The sequence below is a fragment of the Elephantulus edwardii genome, unplaced genomic scaffold (assembly GCF_000299155.1).
Source record: "Elephantulus edwardii isolate Elephantulus edwardi_28Jun2011 unplaced genomic scaffold, EleEdw1.0 scaffold00127, whole genome shotgun sequence".
Classification (NCBI taxonomy): Eukaryota; Metazoa; Chordata; class Mammalia; order Macroscelidea; family Macroscelididae; genus Elephantulus; species Elephantulus edwardii.
In genome coordinates, this window is record NW_006399877.1 from 2,975,233 (window position 1) to 2,993,194 (window position 17,962).

The 17,962-nt window shown below is 50.8% G+C and overlaps 1 protein-coding gene across 1 annotated transcript in view; it reads right to left on the bottom strand.

Moving 5' to 3' along the window:
• The window catches only part of MLPH (melanophilin), a 38,977-nt gene extending 38,811 nt beyond the window's left edge, over positions 1 to 166 (bottom strand). The window contains exon 1 of the mRNA XM_006893446.1: positions 57 to 166. Within this exon, the coding sequence (XP_006893508.1) occupies positions 57 to 166 (110 nt within the window). The remainder of the gene's footprint in view (positions 1 to 56) is intronic.
• Positions 167 to 17,962: the final 17,796 nt, after the last annotated feature.

A 17,962-nucleotide genomic window follows, 5' to 3' on the forward strand; every position in this document is an offset into this window, starting at 1 on the left:
AGCACCCCACAGTGGTGGACCCCCGGGAAGACCCCCACAGAGCAGACCACACTCACTGTAATCTTTCCTCTTCTTTTCTCCGAAGATCAAAGTCCCGCTGGATGACTTCCCAGATGTGCTTGGCCTCTGCATCAGTCAGCTTGGAAAGATCCAGTTTCTTCCCCATCTTGGCTTCTCGTCAGGGTCACACCTGGAATGTCATAGGATTATTAGGCTCAGCCCCGGGAAGCCACACTACAGAGAATTACCCTTTCCCAAGAAGTCTGTCTAGATCAGGCCTGAGTTATGATTTTTTAAACAGGTTAGGGATTTGGGGGACATGTGTAGGATTTTAAAAAGTGAGTCTGTGTGTAAAACTCCGACTCTCAACTTCTTTTTGGTGCCTTATCGTCTGAAACGCTGGCAGCACAGAAGGGGACAGTCCATTAGTAGCTCCGTCCACTTGTCCAACATGAAGTGAGTGCTAACGGTCTCAGTATCAGGTGGCATGCTTCTCTTGTTCTATCACTGCGTCTCAGCAAGCTGGGTCTGCACAACAGCCACCGCCATGAATGTAAGCGTGCTGGGACTGGGATGATGGAGCTGAGTGGGTAACATTCGTTCTGTTGCATGAGGTCTGCCCAAGTCAGACTCAAAGGCCGGGAACAACAATATCATTTTGCTGTGTGTCTGCTTTTGCCCCGAAAGGAGAGGCCAATTCTGGAAATGTGTTGTGGGAGAAACACTCCATCCCTTGAGTGAATAGGACAGGAAGGAGATCAAGTTCATGGTCAAACTGTGTGTCTCCCAGGGTCTGCCCCTCACAGATCACATTCCAGGGTGTGGTGCAGGACCTGTGTGACAGGCGATGACTGGAAGACTATTCACTAAGACACTACCACTTGGAAGGTTCTGTCCTGTGTGCTTGGGGGTGGGGATTGGGGAGAAGAATGTTCAAGTTCATGGGGGCAGGAGAGGAGGATTCAGAGTCCCCACGAGGTCATCCCAGCATAGTTCCTGGAAGAACAATGCCTCTGTATTTGCACCATGCACACGCAGGTCCACGGTGGGACAAAAGTGATATAAACAGGTAAGCACATCAGTAGATGAGCATTTTAATCATAAACTACCCAGGAATGCACAACTAAGCAGTGGACCCACTCAATGCATGGTGTCGTATGTGCTTTCTAGATGACCCGCTGGTCAGGAATGAACACCTCAGATGCCACGAACGTCTGCTTCTGGAGTTCACTATGCATGACCTCAATTAATGCCAGAGAGAGAAAGGAAAAAGCCAAACTTAAAAAACCAACATAAATGCACATCCAAAAACTTCTCCAACAGGGTAAAAAGGGAAGCCACAGACTGGGAAAAAGTATTTGGTAATGACATATCAGATAAGAGACTTATAGCCAGAATTTATAAAATACTTGAGCACCACAACAAGATAAAGGTAAATAATCCGATAGAAAAATGGGCACAGGATATAAACAGAAACTTCACCGAAGAAGACATTCAGATGGCTAACAAGCACATGAAGAAATGTTCAAAATCCCTAGCTCTAAGAGAGATGCAAATAAAAAAACTATGATATATCATCTCACCCCAATCTGAATAGCAAAATTTAACAGAACAGCAAGCAACAAATGTTGGTGAGGTTGTGGAGAAACTGGAACCCTTATTCACTGTGGGTAGGAGTGTAAAATGGTGCAACCACTGTGGAAGGTGGTATGGTGCTTTCTCAAAAAGTTGCAAATAGAGATACCATTCGACCCAGCAATTTCGCTACTGGGAATATATCCCAAAGAGACCATAACTGACATCCAGGCAGATATATGCACACCCAGGTTTATCGAGGCTTTGTTCACAATAGCAAGGAGTTGGAAACAAGTGCCCATTAACAAACAAATGGATAAAGAAGCTGTGGTATAGTCACACAATGGAATACTACGCTGCATTGAAAAACAAGGAACTCATGCAATATTACTCAAAATGGGTGCCCCTGGAGGACATTATGCTGAATGAAGTATTTCAGTCACAAAAGGACAAATACTGCATGGTGCCATTGTGGTAAAACAGGACTGACATCAGGGTTGGGGGGAGACTGAGAAAGATGGGTTTAATAATGTATACTGCATTGAAACAGATGAGGAAGAAAACTGTTTAAAAGGGATATGTGATTAGGTATTCTTGTCATGACAGGAGTCTAGAGCGAAGGCTACATGGTGGAGTGGACTTGGGGGAGGGTTTGTAAAACAATGAAAGAATTTTTGTATTACTTTTCCAAGAGGGAAGTGTACTAGGGGGGAAAGTGTAACAATGAATGAATGGAAATCCAAAGTCTCTGTAAATTTTTACCAAAATCAATAATAAATTTTTTTTTTAAAAAAAGGAAAAAAAAAACCCCAACATAAGCCTGGCTATTCAATGTGTGGTCCTTGGACAAACAGCATCACCTGGAGCTTGTGGGAAGCTCAGTTCCTGCCTCCCACTCACAATGGGTATTTTAGCAAGATTCCCTGGTGGTCCATGTGCACATTCAGGGCTTGTGGATCCTGCTGATTCTGGGACCCCTCTGGGGAGCTGAGCTCTAGTGGACACTCACTGAGTTTGGTGCGGGAGGAAAAAGTCACAGAGGGTGTAAATGTTCTTCACGTTGAGTGGTGGGTGTCAGAGAGCCTCAAGTCAGCCCCTTCTATGGTTCTTCCTACAGAGAAACCATATGCTGCTGCTGACCTACTCCTGGGTGTACAGTTAGAGGTGGTCCTGTACTGACACACAAATGTTCACAACTGGACCGATAAACACCACCATGGCAGGAGGAGAAAAGCTTGATGTTGCCAAGAATTTCACTTGGGTCAGCAGTCATATCTGCAGAAGCAGCCCTCGAGAAGTTAAATCACAAACTACATTGAGCAAATCTGATGAAAACAAACATTTTTTTGAAACGTATTCAAGAGCAAAATGTTACTTTGGAGGCTCAGGGACACCTGACTTAAGGCAGGGTACTTTCAATCGGCCCACATACATGTGAGGTCTGGACAGTGGATAAGGCTGGAGAGGGGCTGGAAAGGTGGTGTTGGTGAAGAACAGGGAATATACCACGGGCTGCAGGAGGAATTAACAAATCTGGGAAGAAATTAAGCCGGAATGCACCTTGGCGGTGAGTACGGTAATACTTCGTCTATGTCCTTTGGGATGCTATCTGGCAGGGCCGGTCCCTGGAGAAGGACATCATGCTTGGTCACGCAGAGGGTCAGTGAAAATGAGGAAGACAGGAGTGAGACGGATTATACAACAAGGGGTCTGGAGACGGAGGATGCATCAGGACAGGGCAGTGTGAACGCTGCTCTACACAGGGTCTCTACGAGTCAGACGTGTGAGGACAACCGCTGGAACAGGAGGCATCACTCTCGGTGTGTGCGTGGCTGGGAACATGCACAGGAGACCTTGATCATCCACTGGGCCCACGTGCCCCGTTTGCTCTCCACTGTAAATGCCTCTTCTTGGCTCGCATCAGCCAGGAAGTCACCTCCGTTACCGCCTTCCCCAAGGACGCAGTGGTCCTGCCCTTTCCTCACTGGACCACAGCGGGCGTGACACAGGCAGCCCCGTCCAGACCAGCTCGCTGCAGGCTTCGAGGCATGGGGATCGGCTGTTTGGATGACAATTTCCTCTGCAGGCAGCTAGTTGGAGGACCACTGTGCAACTTGCTCGATTTTCCTGGGGATGTCAGAAGCAGGATGGCCTGTCTACGTTCAGTGAGACACAGGGAACCCTCCAGGTGCAGGTGTTCACTGAGACGTTAGTGCGACCTGCTCTCCTCTGAAAGGAATTTCAACTGCGTGGACGTACATGAGGCTACCTGTGAAAAGTGACCTCTTTTTCTAGGTAACCTGAGATATCATTTACAATGACATTTTCTTCTGAGGCTTCAGCACCACTATCTGCAACTAAAAAGTTCTTGGCCCATGCCTTCAACTTCGTGAAGAAGCCTTTCTTTTTGCATGAGCCCCAGCATTCTCGTTTAGAAGCATGGTATTGGTGCTGCTTATGTGATAAATACAGAGCCGTGCTGGGACCATTCAAGCACTTTTCAGTTTAATTTGAATTTAGCTTTTGCACATGAAATAGTCATTCTTGATATTCCTTAAATTTTGAAAGTTCTCTGCTTTTTAAAAAAAACCTTGGAATGGAAAGGTCTTTTCTGAGAGATGACTTGAGTGCATTTGTTTTCATACTTTGAAGAAAGAAATTGTAACATTAAGAAGAACATTCATTGAGAGTCTATTTTCATAATGGACGAGTCAACTGTGACCATCAGCTGACTGGTCATCATTCTCTGGGCTCTTGAAGGCGGAGTCAACATTCCAGGCTCACTGTACGCAGCCCAGGTCCTGGGTGGGAGGGAGAGCAGCAGGAACAAAAGGAATGGAAAAAAACAGGTTCCTCTTATCCGAGGCCTCTGCGCTAACGGGCCTGGCCACTGTGGCCTGTAAGCGGGTTTTCATAAACGGCACCACTATGGGTTGAATTTGTGTCACCCTTCCCTCCCCAAACCCCCAAACAAACAAGCGTATACTTGAAAAAGAAGAGGGTCATTGAAAGACAGGAAGACGGTCAACAAGATGGACTGGCCTCTGGTCAGGCCACTTTCTCGGTCTCACACACAGGGACGGCGACAGTGGGCGTGGGCATGGCAGGGAGCGTGAGGGTAGGCAGCGTGGGTAAGATTTCCACCGTTGTTCTAATGGGACAACTGTGAGAGTCCATTCGATGGCCCCTAACAACAACAACCACAACAAAATACACGCCAGCGTGGCTGCTCCGTCAACCTCGGTGCTTTGGTGGTTTTCATGGACGGGACCGTCCCCATGTGATGGGAGCTGATGGGACCCATCCTGGTGATGTGATCAGCGGGGATGAAGGTGGGATGTGGCCCCACCCGTGGTGTGACGGAAAGGAGTTTCCCTGGAGTGTGGCCAGAATTACCTTTTCCGTAAAAGAAGTGAAAGGAGAGAAGAGCAAGCAGGGGAGGGCAGGGTGGTGAGCAGGATGGCAGGGCAGTGAGTGAAAAGGGCAGGGCAGTGAGAGGGACTGGACGGCAGGGCAGTGAGAGGGACTGGACGGCAGGGCAGTGAGAGGGACTGGACGGCAGGGCAGTGAGCAGGACAGCAGGGTGGTGAGTGGGATGGGACAGCAGGGCGGTGAGTGAGGAGGGCAGGGTGGTGAGCGGGACTGGACGGGGGCAGTAAGCAGGACAGCAGGGCGGTGATTGGGAAGGAAAGGTGGAGAGCAGTGTCCTTTGGGTGCAGGGTCCCTGTGTCAGGAGGTCCTAGAGCCTAAGAGGCGCAGAGAAAGCATCTGCCACTGGATTGGAACTTCTAGTCCCTGAACTGTGAGGAAACAGGTTTTTGTTTGATAGCCGTTCCCTGAGGTACTTCTGTTACAGCAGCTCTTGTCCCCTAAGTCAGTCACGCCCGAGTTAGTTGGGGAACACTGAATGCTCAGTGGATTTCTGGAAGAACAAGCATTCAGTTTAGACAAAGTCCAATGTGCCTTAGATGTGAGGATGAGGAGACCCCAGCTAAGTGTCTGTGGACAGGTCATCAGGAAGGACCAGTTGCTAGGAGAGGACACCAAAGTTGGCAAAGTAAGGGGTTAAGGATTGGGGATCCATCCACGAGGTGGACAGTCCTGAAATGGTCTTAGACACGCCCGCAATCGTGCAGATGCTGCAGGATGAGCAATGTTTCATTGCGTTATACACAGGGCCACCACACAGCAGACCTGACCCTGAACAACGGCCAGCGACAGCCATGCGCCCCAGATGACCACTGACACCCCTGGCACTTCCTGCTGAAGGAGGTCTCCTGCCTCGACTCTTTCAAGTCTTACTTTCCTCCGTCCATGTGGGAGAATGACGGGCAATGCCCACCCTTGTGATGTGACGTCTGAAAATGCAATGGGAGGCCAGCTGAGTCCACTCTGGCTGGATGACAGTGAGTGAGTGTGGAGGGAGAACCTTGTTCTCACTGGAGGGTGACCCCGTTCTCCAGCTGAAGAGTAAAGACAACTCCTGAGGAGGAGGGCAGCGGCATGCTGGACCCCAGAGGCTCTTCCGGTAAGGGGTGCATGTGGGTAGAGGACGTGGCTGGTGGGGGACAGGCAGAGCTGACCGCCAGGAGCGAGGCTGCAGACAGAAGAAGGGGACGTGAGCGGAGTGCCTCCCCCAGCAGCTTCCATGGCCAGGTGCAGGCGCCCGCCCTCGGAGAGCAGGGGTGCTCGCCTGGCTGCCCACTCAGGGCGGAAGTCACGGGGTGCTGTTGCTGTTGACTCGGGCGGCCCGGCCTCTAGGAAGTTGTGCTGTTAACCTGAAGGCCATTCTCTCTGGCACTTCGATTCCATCATCTGCTTTGCAAGAGAAAGATGGGCAATCCCGTCTCGGGTGACCGCACAGCGCGGAACGTTGCCTTCGGACGCTGCTCTACAGCAGTGGGGTCCTTTACGGGTCGTCAGGTGCTGTCCAGTCGGCTCTCGCTCGGCCCTCTCTACCTGAAGAAACTCTGTGTGAGCCAATGTCACCCTCACAACCTCTGCTGGCTTGAGCCCGCCCAGCATGGGGTCAGTCGGTCCTGCGGCGGGTCCTCGTCTCTCACTGACCCTCCACTTTCCTCTCCATGATGTCCTTTCCCAGGCACTGGACACTGTCCTGACAACAGGCCCACATTCTGAGAGCTCGAGTTTAACCTCCTTGCCCCTAACGAGCGCCGCCGGCGGCACTGCTCACGCCAGATTTGCTCTTGCACTTTGTGGCCTTCGGTACACTCTTGGTCAACACCACCATTCAAGGACATCGAATCTCCAGCCTTTCTTATTCATCGGCCCCTCACATGCATATGAAGCAGCTGAAAAGACCAGTGCTGGGGGTAGGCACCTTACTCAGGCTATAGATTTCGAAAAAACACATTCAGCAAAGCTGTACCAAGGGAAGGGGTTTCCAGAGCCTGCTGCCCCTCTGACAGCTGGACGGAGGTGGCGTGTATGTTGCTGTGATGCTAGAGACCACACCCCAGGAACCCAAATACCAGCAGGGTCTCACCGGGACATCTGCTTTCGTGCCACTTCCAGGCAAGAGAGACTAGAAAGAGAAGCCTGGCAGTTGGCACCCAACCTCAGCTGGTGAAGACCGCGTGGGTCCTGCAGGTGCACCGAGTGACCACATGGGCTGATGGGCCCTAATGGAGCCCTGAGTGCTGACCTTGGCCGGTGAAGAACACGGGGCCATTAACAGAGCACCAAGTGACCACATGGGGCCCTAATGGAGCTCTGAGCACTGACCTCGGCCGGTGAAGACTGCATGAGCCGTTAACAGAGCACCAAGTGACCACATGGGGCCCTAATGGAGCTCCGAGTACTGACCTTGGCCAGTGAAGACCACATGAGCTGTTAACAGAGCACCGAGTGCTGACCGTGGCCAGAGCTTGGTGCTGGGCACAGAGTCGTCTGGGTTGGAAGGCACTCAGCGCACACAGGGGCCCTGCTCCATATTCTCCAAATGCTGCCATTCTGGTGGACACACTGTTGGAACTCTAGAACAGCCCTCAGAGTGTGGGAGCATCTCTTCTCAAGGCATGCCACCCCACAGCATCCAGGGTTACAGACGATGCCCTCCCAGCCATGACAAGAAGCCCACTGTAGTAGAGGTGAATCTGACTCCCCAAGTGCCTCCAATGAGTTTCTGAGGATGCACATGTTTAAGGAGGACACTCCCTGCCTCTCTCCCACAGAGTTGATGGTGTATTTGAACCACTGACCTTTCAGCAACAAGCCTGACACACTGCACCTTATGCCATCGTCACAGTAAGCCACAGTCATGTCAAATTCTCTCTTCACCTGACTCCTCGAACCTCCTTTTTCCACCCGATACTCCTTCACGCACAACAATCAAGGGTGGGGGACCTGGACGTGGGGTGCAGGGCAGCTTGGGGACCAGTCTCGGGTGGGGGTGGAGAATTGGACAGGCCAGAATCGTACAGATAACGCCTGGTCACGAGGTTCTGAGCAAAACACTTTCTGTTTGTGTCCGGTCAGCTGCTCAGCAGAATCGTGACTAATCTTGGATGAGGCTCTTTCTGCTCTGGGAGGGGCGTGAGGAGGGGGTGGACCTCAGGGCGCCCAGCAAAGGAGGCCCCAGCAGACCTCAGCTCTGGCTTCCTACTGACCAGGAAAGCAGACACTTCACACTGTGAAGTGAGCCTCACCAGTGGACTGACCCCCTGGAGCCCAGACACTGCGTCCACAGTGGAGACCATCAGAGGGCTGGTGGCACAGGGGTTAGGGTCTCTGCTGCTCACCGTAAGGTCTGTGGGGTGGGGGGACCTAACAGCTGGTGTCCATAAAGACTGACAGCTTTGTAAACTCTGTGGGGCAGTTTTACTCTGAGAGCTCAGATGGCCTGATAGGAAGAATCTGTGCTGCAAACTTGAAGGCACGTGGTTCAAATCCCCCAGCCACTCTGTGGGAGAAGGATGGGCAACTGCCTCCCATGCAGTTACTGCCCCTGAAAACCCACTGGAGGGTCAGCTATGAGTTGGTTCCAACTCTACGGTATACAACAGGGCCACTGTGAGTCCGGATTCATGCGACAGGAGGGTGGTTGTATGACAGTCTGTCTGAAATACCATGAGAATGGCCCAGAGACACAAAGCATGCCTGTCCAGTTCCTGGAGTTACCACGGCTCTCCAGGACCCAGACCTCTGAATGCCAGGACGGGGAAGGGGTTCTTCCCTGAGGATGATGGGGGCAAGAATGAATGCTTCTGAGGGTCAGAAGCCTGGGGCAGAGAGAGAAAGTGGAGCCCAGGTGTCTCCTCCCCAGGCACCAGGTCCCCTCAGGCTCCTGACTCAGAACTGGGGGTGTGGCTTGTGCTCTGGTGAGGAGGGGGGATGGAGGTGCCCTGGGTGGAGCTCTGCATTAACCCTTTGCGGTCATCTCCCAAATGCCGCCCCTTACTTGGCTGCCCCTTGGCAGAGGCCTTGTGCCCACCTGATCGACTGTGAGCAGATTCACACCTGGCACCCCACGGGCATCCCCGACTGCCGAAGCCTGGGATGCGCCCAGCAGAGAGGGCATTGGGGGGAGGGTCTGCCCTGGACCTCCAGCTTTCCAGGGAAGCCTTGGGGGTCGTTACACACCAGAACACACCCTCAGTAAAGTTATTGACATCGACTCCATCCTGCATCACAGTGACCCTCCAGCACGTCTCTGAGGCTGTACATGTGTCAGAGAGGAGACGGCCCATCGTGTTCTGAGGAGGGGCTGGTGGATTTGAACTGCTCACCTTTTCATTAGCCATGCAGCATGTAAGGCTCCTCTGCTCTGGAAAACCTCACCCTCCTGCAGCATTGCCCCTCCCCCACCTGTATGTAGCACTTCCCCTCCCCCACCCCATATGCAACACTGCCCCCTCCCCCTCCTGCATGCAGCACTGCCCCTCCTTTGTGAAGCACTCTTCTCCCCCCCACTGTGTCCAGCACTGTCCCCCACCCTGTGTCCAGCATGCCACCCCTCTCCCCTTGCCTCACAGGCAGCCTCAGCCCTGTGGCCCCTGCAGTCACGGAGACAGACGGGCAGGGCAAACATGGCTAGTGCCTTTGTTCTAAGGAGTTAGCCGGAGGGACACTGGCCCTTGCCCAGGACGGGGACCTGATCAGGGTCACCCATCAGGTGGGGCGGCAGTGACAGAGAACAAACAGGTTAGTGGACAGTGAGCGAGGGAGCAGAACTTGGGGTGACCACTTCACAGCTACAGGTGAGTGGCCCTTACATGCCACGGACTCATGTTCAGAACACCTCCTTGCACCCCCCCAGGTCCCCCTCAGCTGGGAAAACAGAACAAAGCTCAGGTTCAGTGGGGAGACCAGGCAGAACAAGCAGGGTTTAGTGAGCCCACAGGGAAAGGGAGTGTACACTGTGAACGAGGCTTGTAAGGGCCAGCTGGCAAGGTGGGGACCTGGGGCCTGGACCCCTGAGGTTGACCCCTCCACTCAGGGGGATCTGAACTGGGGGGGCTGTTGGCAAATTAAAGGCAATTCTAATAAAACCCTGCGGCATGGACAGTTCCTTCCCCATGGAGGGAGGGGCACCTACCCAGGACACCTATACCCCAGCACGAGTTTCCCCAAATGGCCGTGGGTGCCTGGGCACCATCTAGCCTACGGACAGGTCTGCAGTCCAGCCTTTGTAGATCTCAAATGCATATAAAATGGGTCCAAGAAAAGCAGGGCCTGATCGATGCCCTCAGGCAGATGGGGGTTGGGGTCTAGGGGATGGATCATGGGTGCATTCCCCACCAGCCTGACTGAAACCTGGGGACCAGGGATGTTTCCTCACCTGAGGGGACGTGAGGGGCTGCATGCATCCCAGCCATTCCTCCTGGCATGACCCTCCGCCCCCTGACTCACTCACCAGTGCTCTTCAGGAACAGCAGCTTCAGCTCCTGCTGCGATTCTTAAGCTGTCTTCTTGTGTTCTGCAGAAGCTCACTGAGGCTGGGGCTCACTGAGGCTGGGGCTCTCGGAGTCAGGAGGGATGATCAGGGACTAGGTTGGGCTGCTCACACTGAAGCAGGGTGCAGGCACCAGACAGGCTGCTGCGGGCAGGGACCTGTGCCAGGGCTGGCAGGGGATGTGGTGGCGAGCCCTGGGCAGCGTCCAGGGTCATGTGGCTCGTCTGTCTCCACCCAGCTTGGGGAGTGCCCGGCAGGACCTCAGGGTACTGGCCTGACTGAGGGTGGAGGGAGGTGGGTACTTGGATACTTGCTCTGGAGGTGCCAGGGTGTGTGCACCCCTGTTCCTCACTCCAAGCCCGCTTCAGGGTGGCGAGCAGAGAGGGGAGGGAGGGAGGGGCCCACACCTGGTGTGCAGGTAAGGTTTTCCTTACTCCTAGCCCAGTTCAGGGTGGAGAGCAGAGGGGAGCTGAGGAGTGGTGCACACCTGGCGGGCAGGTAAGGTGAGTTTGGGCTGCCGTGTGTCCAGACCAAGGCAGCCACCGGGTCCTGCCAGCCCAATGGAGCAGACTTATCAGGAGTGCGCCCTAAGCACATACATTTCAGTCTTTTCTTATTTCAGCCCTGAGGGAGACTAATACTTTCTGCAGCTTTGTGGATGGGGAAACAGAGGCTCAGGCACATGAAGAGACTTGTCCCAAACCACTGGCTGTGAAGTGAGACCACCAAGCAGGGGGATCTGGAGGCCAGGGTGTGTCCTGCCACCTCGAGTCCCTTCCCACGTGGCATCAGGACTCTGCTGGACCATGGGAGGGTCAACAACAAAAATTATACTTGCTCTGGCGTAGCCTTTGGGGAGTTTCTAACCCAAAGCTGGAGACTGGAATACACCAGGGGCTCCTGTCTCCTCTCCAGTGCTTTACAGCTCTGGAGGCTCAGCTAGTAGTCGTTTCTGACTTGGTTGCTATGAGTTGATTTTGACTAGACGGCAATTAGTGATTATCTTTCTCTCTGTCTACTCTCATTCTCTTTGTCCCTACCTGGGCATGATTATGTTGTTGTTAGGTGCCATCAAGTCAACTTTGACTCATAGCGACCCTAAGAACAACAGATCTGAACCCTGTCCTGTCCTGTGCCATCCTCATCTTCTCTGACACTGTTGAGCCCATTGCTACCGTCACTGTTACAATCATCTCACTGGGGATCTTAAAGAAGAGGACTGGAGATCCCATGGACTGCCAAGAGCAGATATGTCGTGGAGAAGGTGCAGCCAGAGTGCTCTTAGGGGCAAGGATGGTGAAGCTGTGTCTCACATACTTTGGACATGTTGCTGGGAGAGGCTATTCCTTAAAAAGGGGAGCACTTGTGAGAAGTCTGTTCCCATTGGGCCAGCAGGACGCAGGTGGCTGCATCAGCCTGGACAAACCACCCAAACTCACTTTACCTGCCCATCAAGTGTGGGCCGCTCGCTAGCACCCCCTCTCTGTTTGGAAAGGTCAGGGGGAAAAGAGGGATGCAAGAGCAGTAGGCTTGGCTTTTTAATAACACTGGTTCTGTGAAAGCTGCCCACACTTAGTACGGCATGTGTGTTACACAGTGTGTGCCCGGAAGTGCTGTGGGTGAATCTTGGCATTCCAGGCACGGGGCTGGTCAGATAGGCACTCTACACCAACATGACCAGCTGCTATGTCCCCGATCTTGCAAAGGGGTGAAACAACTCTTAACCTGCATTTCTACAACCCGCCGGAGTTTGTGCTTCTGGGTTCATTTCCTAATTCTAATGCCTTACAATTGCTCATAGAATTCTTAGATCTTATAAGATCCCCCCCCTTAAAAATATGTCTTGCTGCATCTCTCACAGGACCCATGCCTCTTGTGGGTCCCATGGCTCTTGGGGGACCTTCCCTTTGCTCTGTGGCAAGACACCGAGGCCTGTGTGGCATTGACAGCCTGGGAGGATCTTCCAGCCACCACTTACTTCCCCAGCATCTGCTAACGGCTGCAGCCAAGCCCAGGCGCACTCACACCCTGGCGGGCGGCAGGACCATTGCCTGCCAGGTTGAGCTGCTGCAGTTTTAGACCGCAATCCAGCCCAGGGCACTAGACCACTCAGCCCACCTCCTGGAGACTCCACTGCCCTGCCGCCTAGAGACCATTCAGTCGCCACCCCTACTGTCCAGAGCCAGGAGCACCAATATCCCAGTTTGGAATAACTAACATCTTGGACATTTTGAATATTGTTAAAATCTACATATTGGGACACAACCCTGTTTGCTGAAACTGAGGAGGACCTGAAGTGCTTCCTGCAGAAGGTCAAGGACTTCAGTCTACAATATGGTTTGAAGCTCACATGAAGAAAAGGAAGATTCTGGGAAGCATCTTGCATGCGGCCTGCGTGTATGCTATTGAAATGATCTTCAGCAGGATTTTGCTTGCAGAGGAAGATGAAATACGGCCGACCCGAGCACTCTGTGGAGCTCACAGCCTCACAGCCTGTCTTCAGACAACCTTCGTTTGAGTCCTTGTCCTACTGCCTTTATTACTTTTCATTCTTGAGAGGGTCAATTAGACCACTTGACAGAGAGGAAGGGGACAATTACAGTGACACTAGAGCAAGAAGTGCTGTCCCTGGCTGTGGTTACTAGTAGGATGCAAAGTCTGGACTTCAGAAGAGGTTTTGGGTGGAAGAGCTGCCCAGCCCCTGGGGAGAACCACCTGGTGTGTTTGGGGAATTTCTTCTAAGCCACTCTCCTCTATCTCCTCCTCCAGTACACCTCTAAGTAACACCTCAAAATCTCTTCTCTTTGTAACTCACAAGTTTGTTCTCTCTAGGTTTTCTTTCTTTCCTATAAGTAACCTGAACACTGTGTATTGTTCCAGAACCTGAACCCTGAGCCCAGTTCCAGAGACAAAAGGGAAATATAACTGCCAGCTAAGGAAGCAAATATGGATGGAACCTCAAAGTTCAGCCAGCCACTCTCACTGGACTCACCCACACAAACACCTTGCAGTGCAGAGGGCAAAAAACATCACGAAAATCTAACAGAATGAGAAAGCATGCAGCTTCAACTCAGGACCACCAGAAAAGTGTTCAAGTGGGATCCCCTTCCCCTTCGTCTCAACACCCCTGTTCAGCATGAAGCAGCCACAGAGTCTTCACTCCTATTCCCAAATGGGAAACCCAAAAATGAAAAAAGACAGTATCCTTGTAATCCCCACCCCTCCAACAAACACCAAAACCAATCTTCATTGGACTATACCCACCATTACCCTGTCTTTTCCAGTCCTCACTGGATCTTTCTCATTTCCTACACCCTCCATCCACCCACCAAATTGTGCAACTCTATGATTTCATCCCCACCCATTCTCACCCTTCTGCTCCCACCCCTTACCCCCATGTATACCCATACATGTTTTATTACAATAAAAAAATGAGAACATTAATCAACATTGAACTGTCCTCAACATTGCCCTGACAAATATATTTTTAGAAGATTAATTATGGTATAGAAAGCTCTGTAATTAAAGGATTTTCTTCTTGAAAAAAAATCATAGGAATTGCTTTTAGGACCATAAAATCCTGGAGAGCAGATTTTGGGGAAGTTCTCTATACGGAAACTTTAAAATACTATTCTTAAAGATGTATACAAGGGGCATACAAAGTGTATGGTAAAGAATGTATGGGGTGACATGTGATAAAAATACATGATAATGAATATACTCAAATTCATTACCATCTGGTTGGAACCAACTCATGACTGACTCTTAGCAGCTTTTTGGAGGCTGTAAATCAAACGGAAGGAGATTGGTCACCTGTGGTGTTAAGAGTTTATTGTGAAAAATGGCTTCCCTGTCCAATACTTAACTTTGCCATGTGGATGGGTAAGAAATGCAAATAAGGTGTGTTAACCAATCCACAAGGGGACTGGCTAGTTTCTCACCATTAAATTGAGTGGATCCAGCAGTAAAATTGGAGGAACCTCACAACTAGAGAGAAGAAGCAAGAGAATGTAACTCGTCCCTCAGGATCAGAGATTCTTATGTCAGCCAGAGTCTATGGGAGTAACAGCCATGGTAGCCACAGCAGAGAACCAGAGGCCTGACAGGAGACAGAAGGGACTTTGGGATTGCTATGCCATTGGACCAGAGCTAAGAGCCTTTGCCCAAGTTTGTTGGAGCTCCAGGGTGTGTGTGTGTACAGCCGTAATCGGTAGGACTAAGAACTTTCTAACACTGGCCTAAAGCCACAAGGCTTAAGCCTGAAGTGCCTGTGAGCACATTTCAGAAGCCTTCCTGACTGTATCCTGCTCCTAACCTGGATTGTAGCCTTTTGACTTCCCTCAATAAGGCTCTGTATTGTCTGTGAGCTATTGCATCAGGTTCTGGACCCAGGAAAGCAGTAAGACTGATGTTGAGATGACTAGAAAGAGGTGTGGGAGCATGGGGCACATGTCTGACCCCACAGGAATGAGGTTTGTGTTTTTGATGCTGTTGATGGGGCCAGTTCTCCTTTGTTAAGTTGGTAAAGAGATACGGCTGTCCTCATGGGGCCCTTGCTCTTTTTACACCATTTTTCTCCTGAGGAGTAAATGTTGGATTTGAATCACCAGAGAGGTGCCACTTATCTTGTATTAATAGTCCAACTTTGTATAGACTATACAAGAGCTTAAAAGAATATAAAGCAAATGAAATACAAAGTCCCAGCCCCTAAGTCTCCCTTACTCCTGTCCCCTGGCTCACTTTTCAGAAGCAATCATTGTCAATATCTTATGTTTTCTTTCTTAATATTTCCCAAGTAAAGCGTATATGCTTATAGGTAACAGATATACAATTTACCTGTAGAATAAGATCCTAAAGTTGGCACTACTGAGTTAAAAAGGTATTTTTTAAAAGAGAAAATATCTAAATTAGTAAATTTTTAAAAATGTTCAATGATCTTAAAAAAATACAGAAAGTTGGAAGCACAATGCAGTTTCCTCCATTTGCAAGTAGGTTGCTGACCTGATAAGTTATCATTCCAAATACTTTAATCTGTACTTCATACAAACAAGGTCAACTTTCTCCAATGTAACTGAAATGTAACCTTCAAACATCGGTAAATTCGCCACATGGAATCCAGACTTTCTGGAGCTGTGGAGGCTGTATAAGCGTCTGCTACAATTATTCTGACTTATTGTTTACACATCAAACCAAAATTATCCCCTGAAGTCTTCTTAAAACAAAGCAATGCTGCTGTTGTTTGGGGCTGCTGAGCTGGCTGTGACTGACAGTGACCCCTCACACAACAGAATGAAACCCTGCCTGACCTGTGACATCCTCACAGCATTGCTGTGCTTCAGCCCATTGCCGTGGTCACTGTGTCATCCACCTGGCTGAGGGTCATCCTCAGTTGTTTTTAAATTTTTTTCTTTTTTTTTCTGACCCTCTACTTCCCAAGCTGATTAATGCTCTGCTCCGGGAACTGGCCCCTTCTGACAATATGATGGAATTATACGATACAAAGGCTTCCTAACTTTTCTTTTAAGGAACACCTTGACTGCATTTCCTCCAAGATGGATTTGTTTATGATTTTGGTGGTTGATTTAGCTCCAACTCAAGGCGAAGAATTGATGTCTTTGAGTTGTCATGTTGGAGGAGACTATGGAACATCCCATGGATGGCCAAAAGAACAAAAAGATATGTCTTGGAGAAGGTGCAGCCAGAGTGCTCCTTAGAGACAAAGATAATGAAGCCTCATCTCACATACTACGGGCTTGTTGATAGGAGACGCTTTTCCTTGAGAAGAACATCATGCGAAAGGCAGAGGGACGGTGAAAGAGAGGAAGAACGTCAACCAGGTGGATTGACAGAGCGACTGTGACAATGGGCTTGAGTGTATGAGAGATTGTGAGGACGGCACAGGACAGGACAGGGTTCAGATGAGCTGTCCACAGGGTCGCTGTGAGTCATACTTGGCGCCTAACAACATCGACAACTAGGTGACTCTGTTTATAACAGAAGGGACCTCAGCCTGTTCCTGCCCCACCCTCACGCTCTGCTGAACTTCAGCTCGTTCCTGCAGTCCCTTACTCTCCTTCCATCTGGCCATTCCCCTAGTCTCTGCCTGACGTTGACAGCTTTGCTTAGTTGAACCTTGCTGCTGTTGACGTTGTTAAGTGTCTGTGCATTGATTGTACTCACAGCACTTCCACGGGACAGCACGGGACTTCTCCATAGGATTTCCTAGGCTGTTTGCTTCATGGGAGTGGATGACCAGGGCTTCTCCTGCAGAGCGCTGGTCACAGTGGACAGCCAACCTTCAGCCAGCTGCCTGCATGTCTGCATCACCATCAGGGCTCCTTGGGTAAAAGTGCAGGCACTGATTTTGTAGATTAGGGAGCTCTAGTGGTCTAGTGGTAAGGAGCTGCACTGCCAACCCAAAGGCAGGTGGTCTGAATCCACCAGCTACTACTCTGAGCGAAAAAGATGGACGATTTCCTCCTGTGCAATTCAAAGTCTCTGGAGGTCCACCCGAGGGTCAGCTGTGAGTTGATCCTGACTCGATGGCACATGACAACATTCTGCAGATTGTCCTTCAGTTTGGGCTCTCTAGCACCTTCTCAGGATGGGACCTATGTGATAAACGTCGAGTAGGAACCTCCAGGGAATGAGTTCAACATCATCTCATCCTCCCATCTGGTGACGTCCGACTCAGATTGTCCATCACTGCTCATATTCACTGGAGCCTTTTGGGTGAAGATGACGTCTGCCAGGTTCTCCTCTGACCTGTCACTCCTGCCTTGGTAACTAGGAGGGATTTTGTGGGGAGGCACACAGACATTTCCATTTTTCACAACATCAAATCATAGCAGAACCTAGATTCGTGCCTTTGTGTTGTTTGGTCAGTACCCAGGCTAGTGCCCTTTCACCAGCTATTCTGACTTGTCTTGACCTCAGCCACGGTGTTTTCAGTTGTCACATAGACGTGTAAGAGCTGAACAATGAATGAGGAAGATGAAGGACTGGCGACTTTGAGCTGTGGTGTTGGTGAAGACTGAGAGTTTCATGGACTGCCAAAAGGATGGACGACTTGGAAGACGTCTAAGCAGATGCTCCCAAGAAGAGAGGCTGGTGAGATAGACCTCAGGGTGACGTCAGGAGGGACGGTCCCTGGAGAAGCACAGCCTGCTTGGGAAAGCGGAGTCAGCCCAGGAGAAGGCTCTTCAAGAGACGGATGCACAGGGTGACTGCAACAATGGGCTTCAACAGCAAGGCGTGAGGAGAGGAGGACGGAGTGGTGCTTCCTTCTGTTGTAATTGGGGTCGCTATCAGTCATACACGACTTGGCAACACCTAACAACAAGAAGCAGTGGCATGTGCCCCACACAACACTGGCTGTGTTTTGCTTCAGTAGGAAGTGTCCTATATAGTATTGTGTCTGCCGTTGAGGACACTGGGGAACTTTCCAAAGCCACACAGAGTACAACTCCAGTC